Source organism: Prinia subflava, chromosome 4 (genome assembly GCF_021018805.1).
Source record: "Prinia subflava isolate CZ2003 ecotype Zambia chromosome 4, Cam_Psub_1.2, whole genome shotgun sequence".
Classification (NCBI taxonomy): domain Eukaryota; kingdom Metazoa; phylum Chordata; class Aves; order Passeriformes; family Cisticolidae; genus Prinia; species Prinia subflava.
Genome location: NC_086250.1, coordinates 72,473,193 through 72,493,426, shown reverse-complemented (window position 1 = coordinate 72,493,426; position 20,234 = coordinate 72,473,193). Strand labels below are relative to the sequence as shown.

The 20,234-nt window shown below is 47.4% G+C and overlaps 1 protein-coding gene across 1 annotated transcript in view; it reads right to left on the bottom strand.

Moving 5' to 3' along the window:
* LOC134550432 (collagen alpha-1(VII) chain-like) overlaps positions 1-20,234 on the bottom strand; it is a 99,186-nt gene that overhangs the window by 52,069 nt on the left and 26,883 nt on the right. Inside the window, exons 17-41 of the mRNA XM_063397133.1 lie at positions 19,772-19,918; positions 18,731-18,850; positions 16,023-16,169; positions 15,686-15,874; positions 14,632-14,771; positions 13,005-13,128; positions 11,575-11,718; positions 9,533-9,723; positions 9,015-9,089; positions 8,388-8,468; positions 8,287-8,313; positions 7,482-7,526; positions 6,809-6,877; positions 6,636-6,713; positions 6,388-6,414; positions 6,177-6,230; positions 5,474-5,545; positions 5,183-5,242; positions 4,964-4,999; positions 4,432-4,467; positions 4,129-4,164; positions 3,550-3,582; positions 2,160-2,222; positions 1,799-1,858; positions 1,093-1,128 (exon numbers count right to left, since the gene is read on the bottom strand). Coding sequence (XP_063253203.1) covers positions 1,093-1,128; positions 1,799-1,858; positions 2,160-2,222; positions 3,550-3,582; positions 4,129-4,164; positions 4,432-4,467; positions 4,964-4,999; positions 5,183-5,242; positions 5,474-5,545; positions 6,177-6,230; positions 6,388-6,414; positions 6,636-6,713; positions 6,809-6,877; positions 7,482-7,526; positions 8,287-8,313; positions 8,388-8,468; positions 9,015-9,089; positions 9,533-9,723; positions 11,575-11,718; positions 13,005-13,128; positions 14,632-14,771; positions 15,686-15,874; positions 16,023-16,169; positions 18,731-18,850; positions 19,772-19,918 — 2,090 coding nt within the window. The remainder of the gene's footprint in view (positions 1-1,092; positions 1,129-1,798; positions 1,859-2,159; positions 2,223-3,549; positions 3,583-4,128; positions 4,165-4,431; positions 4,468-4,963; positions 5,000-5,182; positions 5,243-5,473; positions 5,546-6,176; positions 6,231-6,387; positions 6,415-6,635; positions 6,714-6,808; positions 6,878-7,481; positions 7,527-8,286; positions 8,314-8,387; positions 8,469-9,014; positions 9,090-9,532; positions 9,724-11,574; positions 11,719-13,004; positions 13,129-14,631; positions 14,772-15,685; positions 15,875-16,022; positions 16,170-18,730; positions 18,851-19,771; positions 19,919-20,234) is intronic.

Below are 20,234 nucleotides of genomic sequence, written 5' to 3'. Positions count from 1 at the left end.
TATTTTATTATTATTTTATTTATTCATATTTGATTATAGTATTATTATTTTTAAACTATATTTAATAATATATATTTAATATTAAATATCTTTACTAATATAGTAGTAGTAGTAGTAGTAGGATTGTTGGGCTGGAAAGCATCCAGCTCTAACCTCATCTATCCAGACTCCACAGTCATTCCTGGAATTCCCTCGGGACAGAATCTGTTGAGGTTCTCCACCTCCAGGAGCAGCTCAGAGACTCGAGATGGATCCAGTGTGGACACAGGATCAGTTCCCATTCCACTGATCCCATTCCACTGATCCCATTCCACTGATCCCATTCCCATTCCAGTTTTAATTTTTATTCCCGTTTAAATCAGCTGAGCTCTCATGGATGGGTCCTCATCTGCTCTGTTTGATGTTTGTCCCACAAGGTTGTGGATTTGATCCCTTTTCCTTAAGAGCTGGATTGGATGAGCCTTGTGGGTCTCTCCCAACTCAGAATATTCCATGAAATCTGGGAAATTTGTGTCACCACCTCTCCAGGCCTTCTCCCAACCCCAAACACCTTTCCTTGCCTCCACTTTGCAACCTCATTAACACAACTCATTAACACCTCCGGCTTGGCTGCATCCCATTTATCTCTCCTGACATCCCATTTTTCCATGCCCTGGAAGCTGATCCAGCCTAAAATATTCCATTCACCGATCTATGGAACAATTCCCAAATCCAAACCCTCCTCCGGCCAAATCCGCAGAGATCCCTGCTAGAGGAATTCCCACAGAGACACCCGCTGAACAAATGCCACAGGCGGGATCTTTTCCACAAATTTCCTAACTGGCTTTGAACTTTTCCTGGGAAAAATCCTGCAGGTGAGGATTAGCAGGAATTTTTTAAGACCCGATCAAAGATGTTGGAAGGAACCTCCAAGACCACTTGGTTCCACCCCCTGCCATGGCAGGGACATCTTCCCCTATCCCAGGGTGCTCCAAGCTCCATCCAGCCTGGCCTGGGACACTTCCAGGGATCCAGGGGCAGCCACAGCTGCTCTGGGAATTCCGTGCAGGGCCTTCCCACCCTCCCAGGGAACACAGCTTTCCATGGACTCACCTTCTGACCCGGCTTCCCAGACAATCCCACGTTTCCCTGCAGAAACACAGAAGGAATGACACGGGTGAGAGAATTCCGGGAGTCAGCGGCTAAAATCGGAGAAGGGGAAAACAGGGAATGTCCCACGAGGGGCTGAGCCTGTCCAGAGCCTCCTCCACTCTGAAACCATCAATATTTGGAGCTTCCCACCCCTCTTCCAAAGATACTCATCCGTAATTTTGGGATTTGCCAATTTTTGCTGGATTAAAATGAGCGGGACTGCGATTTTCCTGGAGAAGGGAACAGCAAGGATTAACCCAACCCTTCCTGGACATCAGCGGAGTCATGTGGGAGCCACCAAGACCCTCCCAGACACAAAAGGCAGGAAGATGAAGATCAAGGTGACTTTCAGGAGAGGAAATAATTGGAAGTGGGGCTTCCTCGGATTCTGTCCAGAGTCATCAGCTGAGCTTTGACCATCCGGGTTTTCCTCAGGTCATGGGGAATTCTCCACGTTTTGGGGGATCCCACCTGAGCTGAGCACAGAGCTCACAACCCTGTCCCCCCAGACCTCCTCAGGGTCACCTGCCCGGGTCCTGGTCACCTCCCCAGTGTCCCTCTCCTCAGGGCTGAGAGCCAGCAAATCCATGGAAAGATTTTGTCCCTAAACCTCCCGCTTTGTCCCCGAGCCCTTCCCATTCCACGCCCACCCCGTTGTCCCACTCACTCTGTCACCGATGTCTCCCTTTAGCCCAGGCTGGCCAGGAATTCCAAATCCTGGGCTTCCCTGGAAAAACAAAGGGATACAGGGTCTTGCCAAGGCAGTTTTTCCAAGTTCAGGACAAATCTCCACCGAGCAGGAAAAGCCAGAGCAGATCCAAGGTATTTCCATCCCCACGGACAACCAGGGAGCTGAGCATTCCCTCCCTGATTTCCTTTCCAAGAGCTTTGGATTTCTACACCTGGAAGTCTCCCCCTGGATTCCTGGATGGATTTCTTGGGGAGGAATTCCATCTCCCTCAGAGTTTCCTTGGTGGCCACGAAAAGAATTCATCCTTTTATCCCTGAAGGAAGTGCAAGGTCATCACCTTCTCCCCTTTTTCTCCTGGGATTCCTTTGTCTCCTTGTCGTCCAGCTGGTCCAGGATCTCCCTGGGAATAAAAGGAGGATATTCCTGAAACCAGGAATATCCTGCAGGAAGCCAGGCCCTGTTCCCATGACTCCCCAGGGCTGCATTTTGCACTTCTAGTGCACCCTGGAAAAAATTCCTTGGCCAAATCCACCCATCCTGGATTTACATGGAATTTTTTTCCATGGCACCTGCCTTCTGCCATCCAAAATTCATCACAGTTGTTGCCCCACTACAAAGCACCACAAACATATTTTTACTGTTTTAAACTGAATAAAATGAACAGCTGTCATTTCTCTGCAGGTTGGCAGTGAAGCATCAGGAATAATAATAATAAAAAAAATCTGATATTCCAGGCCACATTCCATCACGAAGCCACAGCAAAATTCCTAGGACACTACTTAAGCTCAGCCTAAAAGAAAAGAGGGAATTCTGCCAGCCAAGGTTAAGCAGTCTGGGAAATAGGACCAATAAAAGGAGGTGATTCCAATCATCCAATCCCAGCAAAAAAAAAAATCAAAATTCATTGTGTCTATGGAATGAGGGAGGCCTGAAGTGCTGTAGGGGATTTCCATGGAAAAGCCACAGGGAATCAGTCCTGCAGTAAATCCTTCTGACAGAGAGAAGGTTCTTGGCAGAATGGAAATGAGAGAGCAAGACTGAAAAAAGAAAAAAGTTTAAAAATTCAGTTTTAAATATTCCAAGTCATGTTCCACCTCAAAGCCACGGAGAAAGTGATTGGAATTCTCTAAAGCAGCTGGAAAATATGGACAATATCTCTGCCCCAGAGAGCTCCTTGGTTTGGGAAATTCAATTTTCTCTCAGTGAGGCCAAACTCTGCATCAGGGGCCTGAAGATGTGGGAATTCTCCATCCATGGGAATTCCCAGCACAGGAGACCTGACCCAGCTTTGGAGTGGGATTGAGCAGGAGGTGGGATTGGAGATCTCCAGAAATCCCTCCCAGCCTCATCCATCCCTGATTTTAGCCTCCCTCTGGGATTGGGCTGGATCTGCGCTCGAGTGATGTCTCCCTTCTGAATTCCCAAATTTCCCTCCAGATTTGGGCTGGAATGGGAATACCAGGCACAAAATGTGAATAAAAGCAAGAGGAATATCCCCGGGACAAGACTTTTCCAAGCTCACCTCTCCTGTCAATCACAAGGGAGATGAAATTCAGGAAACATGGAACAACCTCCCCAAAAAACAAAACAAAATTTCCCAAAAACCAAAACAAAACAAAACAAACAAACAAACAAACAAACAAACAACAAAAACCAAAAAACCCTTGCCTTTTCAAGCAATGCTAATTAATTAAATAATCAAGAAATAATCAATTAACAAGACTTACCCTGACACCTTTCTTGCCTGGAGGTCCCAAAACCTGAGGAGAAGAAGAAATCACAGAAATCCTCAGTTACTCGTGGGGGGTGGAAAAAATAAATTTAAAAATCTCCTTTTCACGGTAACTTTTCCAAAGCAAGGAATGTTATGGGACAAGAACTGTTATGGGATAAAAATTGTTATGGGATAAGAATTTTTATGGGATAAGGAATCTTATGGCCACCACCGAGGTTTCTCCTTAAATCTGGAATTTGGAGGGACGTGGAGAGCTGTGGGTGTCCAGCAGGACCCATCCCTGTGGATGAGGAGCTTGAGCAGGGAAAGGCCTGGAGCACACGGATTCAGCAGTGGGAATTTTAATCCTTATTTCTCCTGGACAGCAGTGAAGCTCCTTGGAGGAGACAATGGGAATATTGGGAATACAAGAACTGAGGGAGAAGAGGACAAAGTTGGCTGGAGGGTGAGGGAGAAAGGTCTGGGTGTCCTCCCCGTGGTTCTGTGGGACACAGCTCTTGGATTCCTGGAATTTTGGGATGGAAGCTGCACAGCTGAAGGACAAGAAGGGCTCTAAGCCACTCCAAGGTACCTCCAAGGCTGGAGCACCTGGAAATCCTGGATTTCCCTGCAATGCAAGAGGAAGGAATGGTGGCCAATGGAATGACAAATGTGAGGCAGGGAAAACTTTCTGCTCATCCCTTTCCCAATTCCTTAAATTCCTTAAATTCCCTTTTCCTTAAAAGTGCCCAAACTCATCTCAGAAGCACAAGGGCCAAGGAGAGGGGAGGACTGAGCTCGAGGATGTCCCTGCTGCATCCCACAGGGAACAAGTGGGAAAAATCGGGATAATTGCATCTGAGCTGGTCAAGTGTTCTCTTACTGTTTCACTCACTTCGTCTCCCTTCTGCCCTGGAGGTCCTGGAATTCCCTGGAAGAAATCAGAAGGGAATTTCCACCAGAATGAAAAGAGATCCAGGAGTTTTCCTTCCATCCAGAGGGAGGGCAGGAAGGACGGAGCTCTCCAAACCAATTTTCCATTAATTTCAGGACAGCTCTTCCAGTCTGGAACTCTGGAGTCTCCCTGGCCACAGAAGTGCCGTTTATTATTTAAAATATCCAACTTTGCTGCCATTCCAGGTGTCTCCTGGCAGCAGGGAATTCCAGAATCCAGGGAGTGGAAAGCGATTCCCTTTCTTTGCTTTTGAGGGGAGGCTCCAGGTCAGGCTGGCCTGGCTGAAGTTGATCCAGAGGGTTTGGACCAGGTGGGCTTGGAAGGTCACTTCCAACCCAAACCATTCCCTGATCCAGTGATTCCCACAGGGATTATTAGGATGGTTCATTACGATGCTGGTTAGGGGCAGAAAATTTCCTTGGAACCTGAATTCCAGGCCCGGGAATTTCAGGCTCAGGATTTCAGCACCCACCTTTGGTCCTGGTGCTCCTGGAGGCCCCATCATTCCCTGAAAACAACAGAGGAAACGGTGAAAGCTCCCATTTTTAACCCCAAACCCTCCCTTCTCTCGCCCTTTCCATGTGGAACCACGGGATTCCAAGGAAAACCTAAATATTGGAGCAGACTTTGGAGACACTGAACACTCCGAGGGGATTTTAATGCAAATCTCACTGCAAGATTCCCAACCCACCTGCTCTCCTTCTTCCCCCTTCATGCCAGCAGTGCCAGGAACACCAATTCCTGCCATTCCCTGCAAGGAAAGCATAGAATCCTCAGGAATGCTGATCCCAGAGCACCCATCCTCCCTGGATTTCTGCTCCAGAGCCTTTCTTAGCAAAACAGGAGGGGAGAAATTTCCTCTGGAAATGTTTGTCTCTGAGCAGAGCCAGTAAATTCCAGGAATGTTGGGACATCCCAAAGTGCCTTCCCTGCTATTCCTCTCATTTTCCCCCTGGGCTGAGGGATTCAGGGAATATCCAACCTTTTCTCCACGTGGTCCAGGCAGTCCAGGAGGCCCAGGGAGCCCCACAGGGCCTGGCAAGCCAGGTTTTCCCTGGAAAGGAAGGAGCGTCATCAAATCCTTATTTTTCTCCAAACTGGAAAGGTTTCTTTTTAATTCTGCTGGGAAATATTTATCCTGATCCATCCATCTGAGCAGTTCCTTTAAAACCGAGGAATTACAGAGCTGTTTGTGTATTCCCAAATTTTCTTTTCCCTCACAAATAAGTTATGAATCCCTGGCTTTACTTGGGAAGGGGAAACAATGGGAGACAGAGGCTGGGAGCTCAGGTTGGTCTGGAATGGTGAATCCAGACCCATGGAAAGGGCTGATTTATGGGATATGGCTCTCCAGTATGGGAAAACCAACCAAAAACAGATCCAGGAGGGATGGAAGAGCAGCACATGGATGTTATCCTTCAGACTGAGCCATTTGTCACACAGAGAATTCCCACACCAACCATTTTATTCCCAGTAATCCTCCATGGACTTTTTTTCCTTCTTGTGTCTCCCCTTGAACTCAAATTTCCCACCCTCCAAACCTCGTTGTGGGGTGATTTCTGGGAAGAACCAGCCTATCCCTTGTTTTGGATCTTCAGGCTGTTTGCTGTCCCACGCTCCTGATCCACATTTTTCCCTCCTCCGGGTCTCCCCCAGTTTTTCCCTGCCTCCCTGGGATCACTCACCGGCTCTCCCCTGTCCCCTCTGTCACCTTTGAGGCCGCTCCTGCCCCGGGGACCCTGCAGGAAGCACAGGAAAGTCTCACTCCATGATCCCTTCACGGATCTCCGTGGAATTTTGGGAAGTTCGGAAGCCAGAACTTCCCGGGTGGCTTGGAAATAATTATGGCAAAAAGGGTTTTTCACCCCAAAGTGGAAGCTGGCCCCAGGTACTCACCCTGATCCCTGAATCCCCTGTTTCACCCTGAAAGGAGAAGGACAAGGAGAATTCCCATGGGATTTATGGGTGAACCAAAGTTCACCCCAGCAAAAAGCCCTGGGGTCTGACAATCCAGGAGAGCAAAATTCCCACTCCCAGCGCCAGGCAGAGCTTTGGGAGAGGCCTCCAGACACCTCCACCCGCAGGTTTTGGGTGCTGGGTCCCCTTTCCCTGTGGCACATCCCAGAATCGTGCTGCAGACTCACCTTGACGGAGATTCCTGGTGGCCCTGGAGAACCTGGTGGTCCCGGAACCCCGGGAACCCCCGGCTGCCCCTTCTGTCCCTGCAACGAGGAGAAGCGGGAGAGGGAGGAATTTGGGATCTCTGGCAGCCCTTGGGAAGCTGGAGGCTCCCCCACACCCGGGGTTTGATACTCACAGGGGGGCCAGGCTGCCCATTCCGGCCGGGAATCACCTCCACTCCTCCCAGGACATAGCCTGGCTCTCCCTGTGGATAGAGGCACCTTGGCAGACCCAGGAGCAGGCAGGCATTTGGGTGATTTAGGGGCGGTCCCATCAACCCAAAGCACCTGGTACCCAAAACCACATGGCCACGACCCGAGTTTTGCTCGCTGGCACGGAAAAAAATTAATCCCAAGGGAAAAAATGGAAGCTGCCTTCCAGCAGGATCCATTCCTGAGCTTCATCCTTGCAGAAAGCTCAGGGGGATGTGAGGAAAGAGGAGGAGTGGAGACTGGGAGAAGGGCGGCAAGCTGCTCCTGGGAGATGCCCACAGTTAATAATTGAAATATTTTACTGTCCTGAATGGATTAAACCAAGTTTGTTAATTATGGAAACTCAGGCAGGATGACCTCACCTTCTCCTGCAATTAATGAACTAATTAATTGTGCCCAGAACCTGGGATTAGGATTGAGCACTTTTCTCTGTAAAGAAATAAAATTCCTGAGGGAAACTCCCCAAGCTAGTGTAGGATTAGGTAGACACAGCTCAAAGGTCCATATCCACCAAAGACCCCGGTGAAAATGCTTGGAAAACGGAAGTCACAACAATGAAACAGATTTTTCCCAGTGAAATCCAGGAATGGAACTCACTCTGTCTCCTTTTGGCCCTGCTGGTCCTGGATAGCCCGGAGATCCCTGGAATTAAAAATAAATTCTGCAGTATTAAACAGGAAAACACCCACAGGGCCACGGATGCTGATCCCTGGAAGTGTCCAAGGCCGGGTTGGACGGGGCTTGGAGCAACCTGGGATAGGGGAAGGTGTCCCTGTCCATGGAATGGGATGAGCTTTGAGGTCCCTTCCAACCCAACCCAACTCAACTCAACCCAACTCAACCCAACCCAACCAAACCCAACCCAACTCAACCCAGCCCAACTCAACCCAGCCCAACTCAACCCAACCCAACTCAACCCAATCCAACCCAACCCAACTCAACCCAACCAAGCCCAACCCAACACAACTCAACCCAACTCAACCCAGCCCAACTCAACCCAAACCAACCCAATACAACTCAACCCAACCCAACTCAACTCAACCTAATCCAACTCAACCCAAACCAACCCAACCCAACTCAACCCAACCCAACTCAACCCAACCCAGCCCAACTCAACCCAACCCAACCCAATACAACTCAACCCAACTCAACCCAAACCAACCCAATACAACTCAACCCAACCCAACTCAACTCAACCTAATCCAACTCAACCCCAACCAACCCAACCAAACTCAACCCAACCCAACTCAACCCAACCCAACCCAGCCCAACTCAACCCAACCCAACCCAACCCAGCCCAGCCCAACCCCACCCAACTCAACCCAACCAAGCCCAACCCAACTCAGCCCAACTCAACCCAACCCCACCCAACCCAACTCAACCCGAGATTCCAAATACTCACGATGTCACCTTGGCTGCCAGGGAGCCCCTGCAAAACAGGACAGAGGGGTCACTTTTGTCTGGAATAGCCCTTGGGAAAAGCCTGTCAGAACCATTCCATACCATGATTCCAGGGGGACCTGGAGGACCCGGCCGGCCCGGCCTGCCCGGCAGCCCGGGAATGCCGTCCTTCCCAGGGAGACCCTAAAAACATGGAAAATGACAGTGTGGGGGGGATGACCTCAGACCTCCAAACCCAAACAGCTTCATGCAGCACCGTAACAATTGAGAGCATTCCCAAATCCCAGAGCAATTCCCTTTTCCTGGATTTTCAAAGCCAGCACAGAGCAGGAAGAGCAAAACACCGACAGAGAAGATCTGAGGGTGATTCTTCGCTTGAACTCTTCCTTGGTTGTCATTTGGTTGTATTTACTGCCGGATGGCAGGGATGGATGGGATCTTGGGAAGGAATTCCTGCCTGGGCTGGAATTCCCAGAGCAGCTGTGGCTGCCCCTGGAGCCCTGCAATGTCCAAGGCCAGGCTGGACCCTGGGGCTGGGAGAAACCTGGGACTGTGGAAGGTGTCGAGGTTGGAACTGGATGATCTTTCAAGTCCCTTCCCAAACCAAGCCATTCTACGATTCCATGACATTAATTATCCAAGTGGATCATGCTGTGGGGCCATTCCCTTGAGAGCTGGACTCGATGATCCATGTGGGATCCTTCCAGCTGGGAATGTTCCGTGACTCACCCGCTCCCCTTTCTCTCCCTTTGTAGTGAAGCTGTGGAGGTCATAACCCCTGTGAGCTGCCGAGCCCCTGGAGCTCTTCAACACAAAAGAGAAAAATAAAATTATCAGGGAATTAATATCCACCAAAGGATGGTGAATGAATTGGAGCAACCAGGAAACACAGACTAAAACATTCCTTGGCTTAGGCAAAAAACCGGGAAAAGCCGAGTTTACCATCCAGGAGAATTCTCAGGCATTTGAAGCCTATTCCTATGAATTTATAATATGAATTTTTAATACAGCTAAGTGTTCAGCAGTGGCTTTATCCACCAAAACATTCCCAGCTCTGTCGTGGCTCCCCCAGTTCCACCCCCTGGATTTCAAAGGTTTTTCTCTTTAGGGCTGGACAGTGAGGTCAGGATGGGACACGCTGTCCACAACCCGCTCTGATTCTGCTTTGAATCCTCCCTCAGGGAAGAAGCTTTTCCTTGTGCCTCACCCACTCCAAGCTGGATTTACTCCCAGGAGCAGGAACTCACCTCTCCTGGTGGGATTTGGGTTCCTGGGAGCTGAGGATCAGAACAAACGGCTTCTATCAACTCCTGGAGGATTTGGGGGAAGTCGTCGAAGGTGCGGACGTAGAAAACGTTTTGGGAATTCTGCTGCAGCAGGATCCTGTGGAGCTCCATGGGGTCAGCTCCTGACACCCCCACGGCAATGACACGGAGCCCTGGAATGACACGGATTCCACCCCTCCTAATTCCTGGGATCAGAGTTTCCAAACCCCTACCCGGTAAAAACCTCTGGCGGGATGGGGCAGAACCCACAGAGGAGTCACCTGGAGCTGGATGTGAGTTACAGCAAACCAAGAAAAGCTGGGAAAAGAGAAAGGATGAAGGAGGGGAGGAACCAACAGTGCCCTCAAAGTGACTCCTCACACAGCCCACCACCCTCAAACCGCTGGAAATCCATGGAGAACCAAAGGAGACCCAGCTGGGCAACCTCAAACCCCTGGAAATTCATAGAGAACCAAAGGAGACCCAGCTGGGCAACCTCAAACCCCTGGAAATTCATGGAGAACCAAAGGAGACTCAGCTGGGCAACCTCAAACCCCTGGAAATCCATGGAGAACCGAAGGAGACCCAGCTGGGCAACCTCAAACCCCTGGAAATTCATGGAGAACCAAAGGAGACCCAGCTGGGTAACCTCAAACCCCTGGAAATCCATGGAGAACCAAAGGAGACCCAGCGTCAACCCTCTGGAAATTCATGGAGAACCGAGGGAAACTCAACGGAGTAACCTCAAACCCCTGGAAATTCACAGAGAACCAAGGAAAACACAATGGGGCAACCTCAAACCCCTGGAAATCCATGGAGAACCGAGGGAAACACAGTGGGGCAACCTCAAACCCCTGGAAATTCATGGAGAACCAAAGGAGACCCAACTGGGCAACATCAAACCCCTGGAAATCCATGGAGAACTGAGGGAAACTCAATGGGGCAACCTGAAACCCCTGGAAATTCATGGAGAACCAAAGGAGACCCAACTGGGCAACATCAAACCCCTGGAAATTCATGGAGAACTGAGGGAAACTCAACGGATCAACCTCAAACCTCTGGAAATTCATGGAGAACCATGGAAACAAAACGAGGCCACATCAACCTCCTGGAAATTCATGGAGAACTGAGGGAAAATAAATGGGGCAACATCAACCCTCAGTAAATTCATGGAAAACTATGGAAACAAAATTGGGCAATATCCACCTCCTGGAAGTTCATGAAGAACTGAGGAAAACTCAACGGAGCAACCTCAAACCTCTGGAAATTCATGGAGAACTGAGGGAAACCACAATGAGGCAACATCAACCCTCTGGAAATCCACGGAGAACCAAGGAAAACTCAACTAGGCAACCTCAAACCTCCTGGAAATTCATGGAGAACTGAGAGAAACTCAACAGCGCAACATCAACCCTCTGGAAATTCATGGAGAACTGAGGGAAACATAACGGGGCAACTTCAACCCTCTGGAAATTCATGGAGAACTGAGGGAAACAAAATGGGGTAACATCAAACCCCTGGAAATTCATGGAGAACTGAGGGAAACTCAAGGGAGTAACCTCAAACCTCTGGGAATTCATGGAGAACCAATGGAAACTCAACTAGGCAACCTAAACCCCCTGGAAATTCATGGAGAGCTGAGGGAAACACAACGGGGCAACATCAACCCTCAGTAAATTCATGGAAAACTGAGGGAAACTCAACGGAGTAACCTCAAACCTCTGGGAATTCATGGAGAACCAATGGAAACTCAACTAGGCAACCTAAACCCCCTGGAAATTCATGGAGAACTGAGGGAAACACAACGGCGCAACATCAACCCTCTGGAAATTCATGGAGAACTGAGGGAAACAAAATGAGGCGACATCAACCTCCTGGAAATTCATGGAGAACTGCGGGAAACTCAATGGAGCAGCCTCAGACCTCTGGAAATTCATGGAGAACTGAGCGAAAACACAATAGGGTAACCTCAAACCTCTGGAAATTCATGGAGAACCAAGGCAAACACAGCTGGGAACTCCTACCCAAAGCATGGGCTGCTCTGGCTGGGGACAACACGTCATCCTGGGATTGTCCATCGGTCACGAGCACCAGGATGTGAGGAAAACCCGGTCTCATCCCTCTGGAGGGCTGGAATAATTCCCTTAGCACGTAGGAGATGGCGTGGCCTGAGCAGAGAGGGGGAGACAGGGTGAGAGTCTGGATTAATTCCACAGGTTTGGACTCTGGATCTGCTTCCATGGGTGGAGGATGAAGGGAATTCCTCAAAAATCGAAAGCCCTGGGCATGGGACAAGGTTTTTTGAAGGATAACAGCAGGAAATCAGCTTGGCTGGAATGGTTCTGGTGGAATCAGCAGATAGTTTTGGAAAAGGGAAACCAAAACATTCAGAAGATTAAAGCACTTTTCTTACACTTCTGGAAAAAAAAAAAAATCCACGGAATTACCATTTCCAAATGTCTTTGGAAAGACCAAGAAAGTTTCACGAAGAAATCTCCCACAGATTGAAATAGTTCCAAAGAAGCTCCAAAACACTGTGGAAAGATTTCTACATGGAGTAAAATGTCTTTATTGACACAAATTCCATAAAAAGAAGGATTAGAGGCAAGGTTAGCCAGGAATTTCCAGCCTGACCAATTCCATGCCTTCTTTCCCTAAGCAATCCCATAAAAATTCCTGTATTTTGACTATCCCTGGTTTTTTTGTGCTCTTGTCCAACACCACTGAGGCAGGATGAGGGATTTGGGTGCCTCAAGGCTTTCCTGATGTGAAGAAGAACTGGGAAAAAAAATCACAAAGCTACAGAATATTCCAAGTTGGAAATGATCCACAAGGATCATCAAATCCAGTTCCTGACTGGTCCACAGGGGGATCAAATCTTGGAGTTACTGGCACCAGGTTCCAACCAGCTGGGCTAAATGATTACATTAAAATTAACCATCTTTAATTTATCATTCCTGGTCGTGTTCCTCCAGGGAACCAGGTATTCCCAGTGTCCAGCTGGGAATGAGCACATGGAAAGTGTCGTCCTTCTCTGAGCTTTTTAGAGGAGACAAAATATCTGGATTTCTGGGATGCAAGAATGCTTCAAATCCTCATGTTTATATCTGGATTTCTGGGATGCAAGAATGCTTCAAATCCTCATGTTTATATCTGGATTTCTGGGATGCAAGAATGCTTCAAATCCTCCTGTTTATGGCATAAAAACCTCCCTCAAGTCTAGGCAAAACCATAAAATAATGAGGAAAACCCAGGGGAGAAGCCATGACATGGATAAAGCACCACGTGGTTGGAAAAACCACTCCCGAAAGTTAAATTTAATCCATTCTCAAACCTAAAACAACTTTGAGCACAGCGTTCCCACTGAGGAAATGGCTCCAAACTCCTCAGAAATGTTTTCCTTGGCTTCCAGGTTCTGTCCTGGGCCAGGAGGATCATCCCAGGTGTCCCAGACCTGTTTTGGTGTCGCCTCCGGTGTAGCTCAGCCCTCTGATGGCTCTGAGGGCTCCGTTGCGGTCGCGGTGTTGGTTGAAGTGGAAAGCTGCCCTGGGCTCCTCGCTGTACTGAGCAACAGCAACCTGCCAAAAACAGGGATTAAAATCCCAAATCCACGGGAAACGGGACAGAGTGCCTCGAGTCAGAGCATGGTGCACCGGGAATGGGAAGAGGTTGGATTCTCTGGGAAAAGGGAGTCAAATCCCCACCTAAACCAAAATTTCTTTATGTTCCCAGAGTTATTTGTTGACCCAGGGTAACTTCATCATTCACCTAAAACCTCCAAGCAGAGCCCAAGAAATTCCCATTTCCTGCGCAACTTGAACTGAGCTCCGTAACTCTCCCTTCCTAATTTAAATATGGCATTAATTAAATAAATGACCCCAAATAAATGAGGAACTGAGTCTTCCCATTGGCTTTGCTGTCATTAAATCCTTCAGGCTTCATTTGCCCTGGAGATGATTCCCATGTATGGTATGTCCTGGGGCTTTGGTTCTCTGTGGGAGGAGGGAGCTGCATTTCCCACTTGGATCCACACCTGGATTTCCAACAATTCCTCACTCTGGATTTCCAACAATTCCCCACTACGGATTTCCAAAAATTCCCCACTCCGGATTCCAAACCATTCTCCCTCTGGATTTCCCACCATCTCCTCTCTGGTTTCCCAACCATCCTCTCTCTGGATTTCCAACCATTTCCACTCCGGATTTCCAACAATTCCGCTCTCTCATGTCCCAACCATCCCCACTCCAGGTTTTTAACAATTCCCCACTCCGGATTCCCAACCATTTCTCCTCTCTGGTGTCCCAACCATTCCCACTCCAAATTTTCAAAAATTTCCCACTCTGGATTTCAAACCATTTCCAGTCTGGATTTCCAACCATGCCCCTCTGGTTTCCCAACCATTTCCACTCCAGATTTCCAACAGTTTCCCACTCCGGATTCCCAGCTGTCCTCACTCTGGATTTCCAACCATTCCACTCTGGATTTCTAACTGTTGTCTGTCTGGATTCTCAACCATTCCCACTCTGGATTTCCAACCATTCCACTTTGGATTAATAACTGTTGTCTGTCTGGATTTCCAGCCATTCCCCACTCTGGATTTCTAAGCATTCCCACTCTGGATTCCCATCTGTCCTCACTCTGGATTTCCAGCCATTCCCCACTCTGGATTTCCAGCCATTCCCCACTCTGGATTTCCAGCCATTCCCCACTCTGGATTTCCAGCCATTCCAACTCTGGATTTCCAGCCATTCCCTACTCTGGATGAGGTCAGAAATGGGATCCGAGAGGGGAATATGCACCCGACAGGTCTCTGGGCTAACCTAGACAGCATTTCAGGTGTGGATTTTGCTTTATTCCTGAAGATTCAGCCTTGGAAAAATCACCAAGTAATGGAAATCTATCCAAATGGGAAAGCTGGCCCTGAGGGGACTTCAATTCCTGTATTTTTTGTTCCATGCAGGTCTTTCCCTGCCCTTTCTACTCCAAACTCCTGGGTGAGCAGACTCTGCTCCAGGCAGGGCTGAGCAGAAGGAGAAAACAGAAGGAAAATAACTTCAGGAAATGGAATAAGAAAATCTTGCCTGTGTCCCTTCAGGCCCGATCTTGGGGAAATAGGAAACGATCCGGAAGAGGAAATCCTTCACTTTATTGAAGTTGCTCTGGCCGATACTCGAGGATTCATCCACCAGGAACCCAACGTCTGCCTTGAGCTTCCCACAAACTGCAGAGGGAAGGGAGGAATCCCGTGAGCTGAGGGGCCCTAAAGCAGAATCCTGGGATTTTGTGTGTTCAGAGCAGCGAAACAAACCCCAAACTGGAACCCCGGGCACTGGGAATTCCAGGGAATTCCCCTGGGAATTCCAGGCTCTCTGTGCTGCCAGGCACTGACCCCCAGGCAAACCCTGCACTGACCTGAGGCTGGAAAAGGCTCCCAAAATGGAGCGACAGCGCTGGGACTGTGGGTGTGGGGTTTGGGCAGCAGTGTGTGACACCACAGGGGGAAAAACTTGGATTTTAAGGGTTTAGAATATGGTAATGGAAATAAAGCAAGGTGGACGATTTAGGGCAGAGGCTGAGTCCTTCTTTTTCACCTTCTCCTCCACAGCTCTGGGTGGTGTTTTGTAATTGGGTAGAAAGATCTGTGTTGTGGGCCAGGGGTGGTTGGGTATTGGGTTAAAAGTAAAAATAATTCAGGTGTCATTTCTTAATTGGACAATTCATTCTTAAAAGGCCTTGTAGAGAGAGAGAGAGATGCAGCTCCATTTTCACTTTGTTAGCCAGAAGTGCTGCAGAATTCACATCGTGTGAGAGTGTAACATGGATAAGAATTAATAAACATCTGAGTCCAAACAAGAAATAATCTCTTGAGCATTTAATCCCGACTCTGGCAAAAAAAAATAAGATAAAAGCAACCCCAAACCTGTTGTGATGCCAATTTTTGGGTGAACAGCAGCACCTTCACCCCTCAGGGTAGTGCTGAGGCCTTATGGGGTTTGGGCCTTCCCTGACATTGTCCAGTCTCGTTATCCAAGGAATTAAGACCGGTTTTAGCTCCTGGGATCAGAGAAAGTCTTGGCCTCTGGAAGTTTTGACTATTTCTACATCATCATCACCATCATCATCATCATCACTCACTTGGCCCAGGCAGGGCTGTCGGCGGTGCCGACACCTTGCTGGTCCATACTGGGGGCTCTGGGAATTTCATACTGGTGGGCACTGGGAGGGGAGTGGTCCCCGCACTGCCGGGAGATCCCGATGGAGATTTCCTCCAATCCAACGGTGTAGGAGCCACTGGAGCAGTTGGTGACGCCCCAGGATCTCCTGCTGTAAGCCCCAAACACAAAAGGTGAATTTTAAACCTCTTTTAGCCACCGTGTCACTCTCCAGCAAAGAGGAAAAAGGGTAGAAAACCCCAAAATCAGCCTTGGGAGCTGATATTTCCCTGGAAAATCCAGGTCTCCATCCTTCATACCCGTTTGTCCGAGGAGCGTTGTCTCCGGTCCCTCCAAGTCTCCAAACATTGGTTTTATGGAAAACAAATACATTTCCTTGGAGCTCAGCCCTGTCACTCGATGGGATCGGGAAGCTGCCGGTAACAATTCCTGGGAAAGAGCGGGAGCTGTGGAAAACAGGAGGAACGTGACTGGGAGCCAGAAAAACCCAGAGGAATTCCCATTTCTGTGGCATCACCGTTGGCAAAGAGGAACTGGGGGTGAGATGATTCCCGGGATCTGGAGAAGAGGCAAAAGTAAATAATTTACAAAATGCAGTGGTCAGGTCTTAAACCAGATGAAATGAGGTCGATTTTGTGCATTAAAAAGGAAAAAAAAAATTGGAATTTATGCAAAAATTTAGGGAATTTGGGGCAAGTGGTGCACTAGGCTGAGAGATCTATTTCTATCCAGTGGTTGTTATGGATAGAAATAAGATTCTTTTTTGGGAATGAATGGAAAGTTTGATGAAAAATAAAATCAGACTTGACTGACAAATTCACTTGCACATACTTTATAGTTTTGATTTAAAATAATGATAGGAAAAGGATGTCATAATAATGATTGACATTTCCTAAGGGCTTTACTTCAAAAATATTAAATGATGAATTTGACACTGTTCCAAGTGGAATTTGTACCTTTTTTAATCTGAAATAGCATTTTACTTAAAAAAAAAATCTGTTTGTATGGTAAAAAATAAAATCAGAGCAAACAATCTGCTCTGCTGTCATCAACTCATAGAATTAAGGTTGGGAAGGATCTCCAAAGATCCAATCCAGTTTGTTGTTCTCAATTCTCCACAAAAAAATTTGGAAGGGAAGTTTTCCTCCTTTAAATAAAATAGTAAAATCCCTCTTGAAATTTGGCTTAAACTCTTGTGCTTCCCTCTTTTTGGGAAGTCGAGTCAAAATAGCCATAATTGGTTTATTTTGTCTGATCCACAGGTGGAATGATCCCAAGTGGAAGAGAAAGGGATCCAGGTTTTTTTTTTATGGGACAGGATGGGTGGAATCAGCAGGGAAAAGGGCATTAAATGAGCTTAAAAGGGAGCAAGGTAAATGTGTTATAAAATACAAACAAACAAACAAATATACAATATAATAAATAAAAAATAAATATAACAATATAAAATGTGTTATAAAATAATTTAAAATAATTTTATTTAATAATATAAAATATTTTAATTTAATAATATAAAATAATTTAATTTAATAATATAAAAGAATTTAATTTAATTTAGGAAAAAAAGATCAAGTTGTGTGGAGGAAAATCAATCAAGACAAAAAAAATAAGGACCACATTCTTAATTGCTTTTATACACCAGTGCTGGCAGCAGGGATAATTACCCAGGAAAAACTGGAATTACTCAGTCAGGAGAATAAAAGTGATCCTATGGAGAAGTGGGGTCAGGATTCCTCTGCTGCTGATGGGAAATCAATATTTATAAACCCATTCCAGCAGGGTCGATGGAGGGAGGGCACGGGGGGACTGTGAAATGAAGGATTATCCACTCCTGATTCCCAGACAACTCCGAAATCAGGGATTTCTGAATCCTTCTGGATCAATATTTGAACAGCACAGGAAGGGGAACCGTTGCTTTAGACCACTAAAATCGCCCCAGAGATCCAAAAGTTCCATTCCCAAGTTGCTTTTCCATAATATTTATCTCCCCAAAAAATGCTGCTGTCACAGGACAGTTCATCCCGAGTGACACAACCTCCAAGGATGGAGCTGCCAACCCTCAAATTTCCTTGGAATTACAAAAAAACCCAACAGAACAAAAACAAAAACAAAACAAAAACAAAACAAAAACAAAACAAAACCCCAAACCAACCCCCCCAAAACAAAAAAAACCCACCAAAAAAAAAACCCAAGAAAAAACCACACACACAAAAAAACCCAACCAAAAAAACTCCCCAAAAACAAACAACACCAAAAAAACCAAAACCAAAAACACACACACACAAAAAAACCCCAAAAAAACCAAACACAAAAAAAACCCCAAAAAACAAAACCCAAAAAACCCCCAACCCACCCAGCCCCCCCAACCCACAACAAACAAACAAATAAATAAATAAATGAATAAATAAATAAAAGCTCCTGGTCGCTCCAAAAGCCCTGCAGGAAGCACAGGGAATTCTGTTGGATTTGGTTTCTTTATTGGCTTTGGACATGAACCAATCCTAGGAAGAAGTTTGTGGTTGAAGCCACAGGGACAGGAAACTCCAAATTCAAAGAGGATTTTAGTGCAATCCAGGAAAAAAAAAAATCATGGAGTCGCTGCTTTAAAAGGGCAAATCCTGAAAAGCCAAATTAATTGGGAAAAGGAATGGTGAGGAATGATTAAGGAATTTCTAAAAGGTCTTCACAGCAGAGCAGAGACTTTAAACAGGTAAGAACGAGGTTTTATGGATGACAAAAATCCAGCTTTTTTTTGGTGGATAATGCCCAAATTCCTTTTTCCTGAGCTATTCCCATCCCTCCTTTTTTTCCTTCCCCAAGGATTTTGCAATGCCCAAATTGGACATTTTGTGAGCCTCTTCCAGCTCCCATTTTTCCCTCTTTTTCAGCCCAAACGGAGGAGCTGAGATGAAGGAACCCATGGAAACCCCCAAGGTTCCCCTGCTAAACCGGATCCAGAAGAATTCCGGGGATGGATCAGGATTTTCCTTCCCACACCAAACATTACCTGAGGACAATCCCCACGTCAGTAAATACAGGGACGCTCCGGGAACAGCATCCCAGGACAACAGAATGCTGGAATCCGCGGCCTCCTGCACGGTGAATTCCGTCACTTTGGGAAAATCCGCTGTTGGGAGAGCAAGGAACAAAGCTCAGGGGCTGGAAACAGCTTTGGGACATTTCTGTCTCCCAAATTCCACGAGAGGAAGGAGCTCCTACAACGCTCCAGGTGTTTTCCAAGAAGCTGAATCAGACCAGGTTCTCATTTGGTGGGAATTTTGCCAGATCTTCAGTCCGGACTCTAAACCGACTGAAATTTGAGTTTTTGGGGTGGGTAATGAAGTTTTTCCTGTGATTTTTATTTTTTCCAGATGCTCCCTGCAATCCCAGTGTTGGCTCCACATCCCTGACCTTCTCCTCCCTTTGACCTCCAAACCCGCCCGTTTTGGCACAGCTCACGAGGGATGTTGGCCTTCACCTGCTGGAAGTGGTCAAGATATTGCACAAAGAGGGAATTCCAAGATAGCGTGGCACAAAAATGGGGATTATTGGGAGGGGAAGACAGGGAATTCCCAATATTCCTCGGTAATAAGAAGAAAGGATCAATCCCTGTTTTTGGTGGGATCTGAGAGGAAACAAGGCCAGGCTGGACAGGGCTTGGAGCAACCTGGTCTAGATGGAAGTCGATGATCTTCAAGGCCCCTTCCAACCCAAAACGTTCCGGAATTCCGGAACGTTTTGGGTTGGAAGGGAAGGAATTCGGATCCGAATTTGGATTCGGGCTTGGAGCAACCTGGGATGGTGGAAGGTGTTGGAAGAAGATGGGCTTCCAACCTTCCAAACCTTCCAAACCTTCCAACTCTTCCAACCTTTCCAAGTCTTCCAACCTTTCCAACTCTTCCAACTTTTCCAACTCTTCCAACCTTTCCAACTCTTCCAACCCTCCCAAATTCCAGAAGGAATAAGGTGCCCATCAGCCAAAATTGCTCGTTTTGTTACACTCCCCTCTGGAGATGCTCTTATCCCGATCCATGAATCCCACACTCACAGGTCTTGGCCGTGAGGACCGTGGGGTTCCCCTCCTGTCCCTTTGCCACTGCAGACACGGAGATGGTGTAGGGGGTGTTGTCCTTCAGTTTGGGAATGGCGAAGGAAACGGCGTCTGCCGGGAGCAGCTGGGAGGATTCCGAGTCACCTGGGAGGAGACATCCCAAAAAATCCGTGGTGCCCACGGAAAGGGAAGTGTAACAGTCATTGCTACAGCAGCTTCACACACATCTGACAGGACCTGGCCAGGGAGGAGAGTCAGGAACTCATTCTGCCCATGGGGAAACTGAGGCACAGGCAGTGGAGAAATCCACAAATGTGGAAAGGAATTGATTCCTGGAATTCCCAAATCCCAGCTATATTTATATCCTTGGTTAGAGCCTAAAGCTCAGCTCAAGGCTGATTTAGAGGAGTTCAACTTGTCCCTGTAGACATTAAAGTCCCCACCTAACCCAACCACCCAT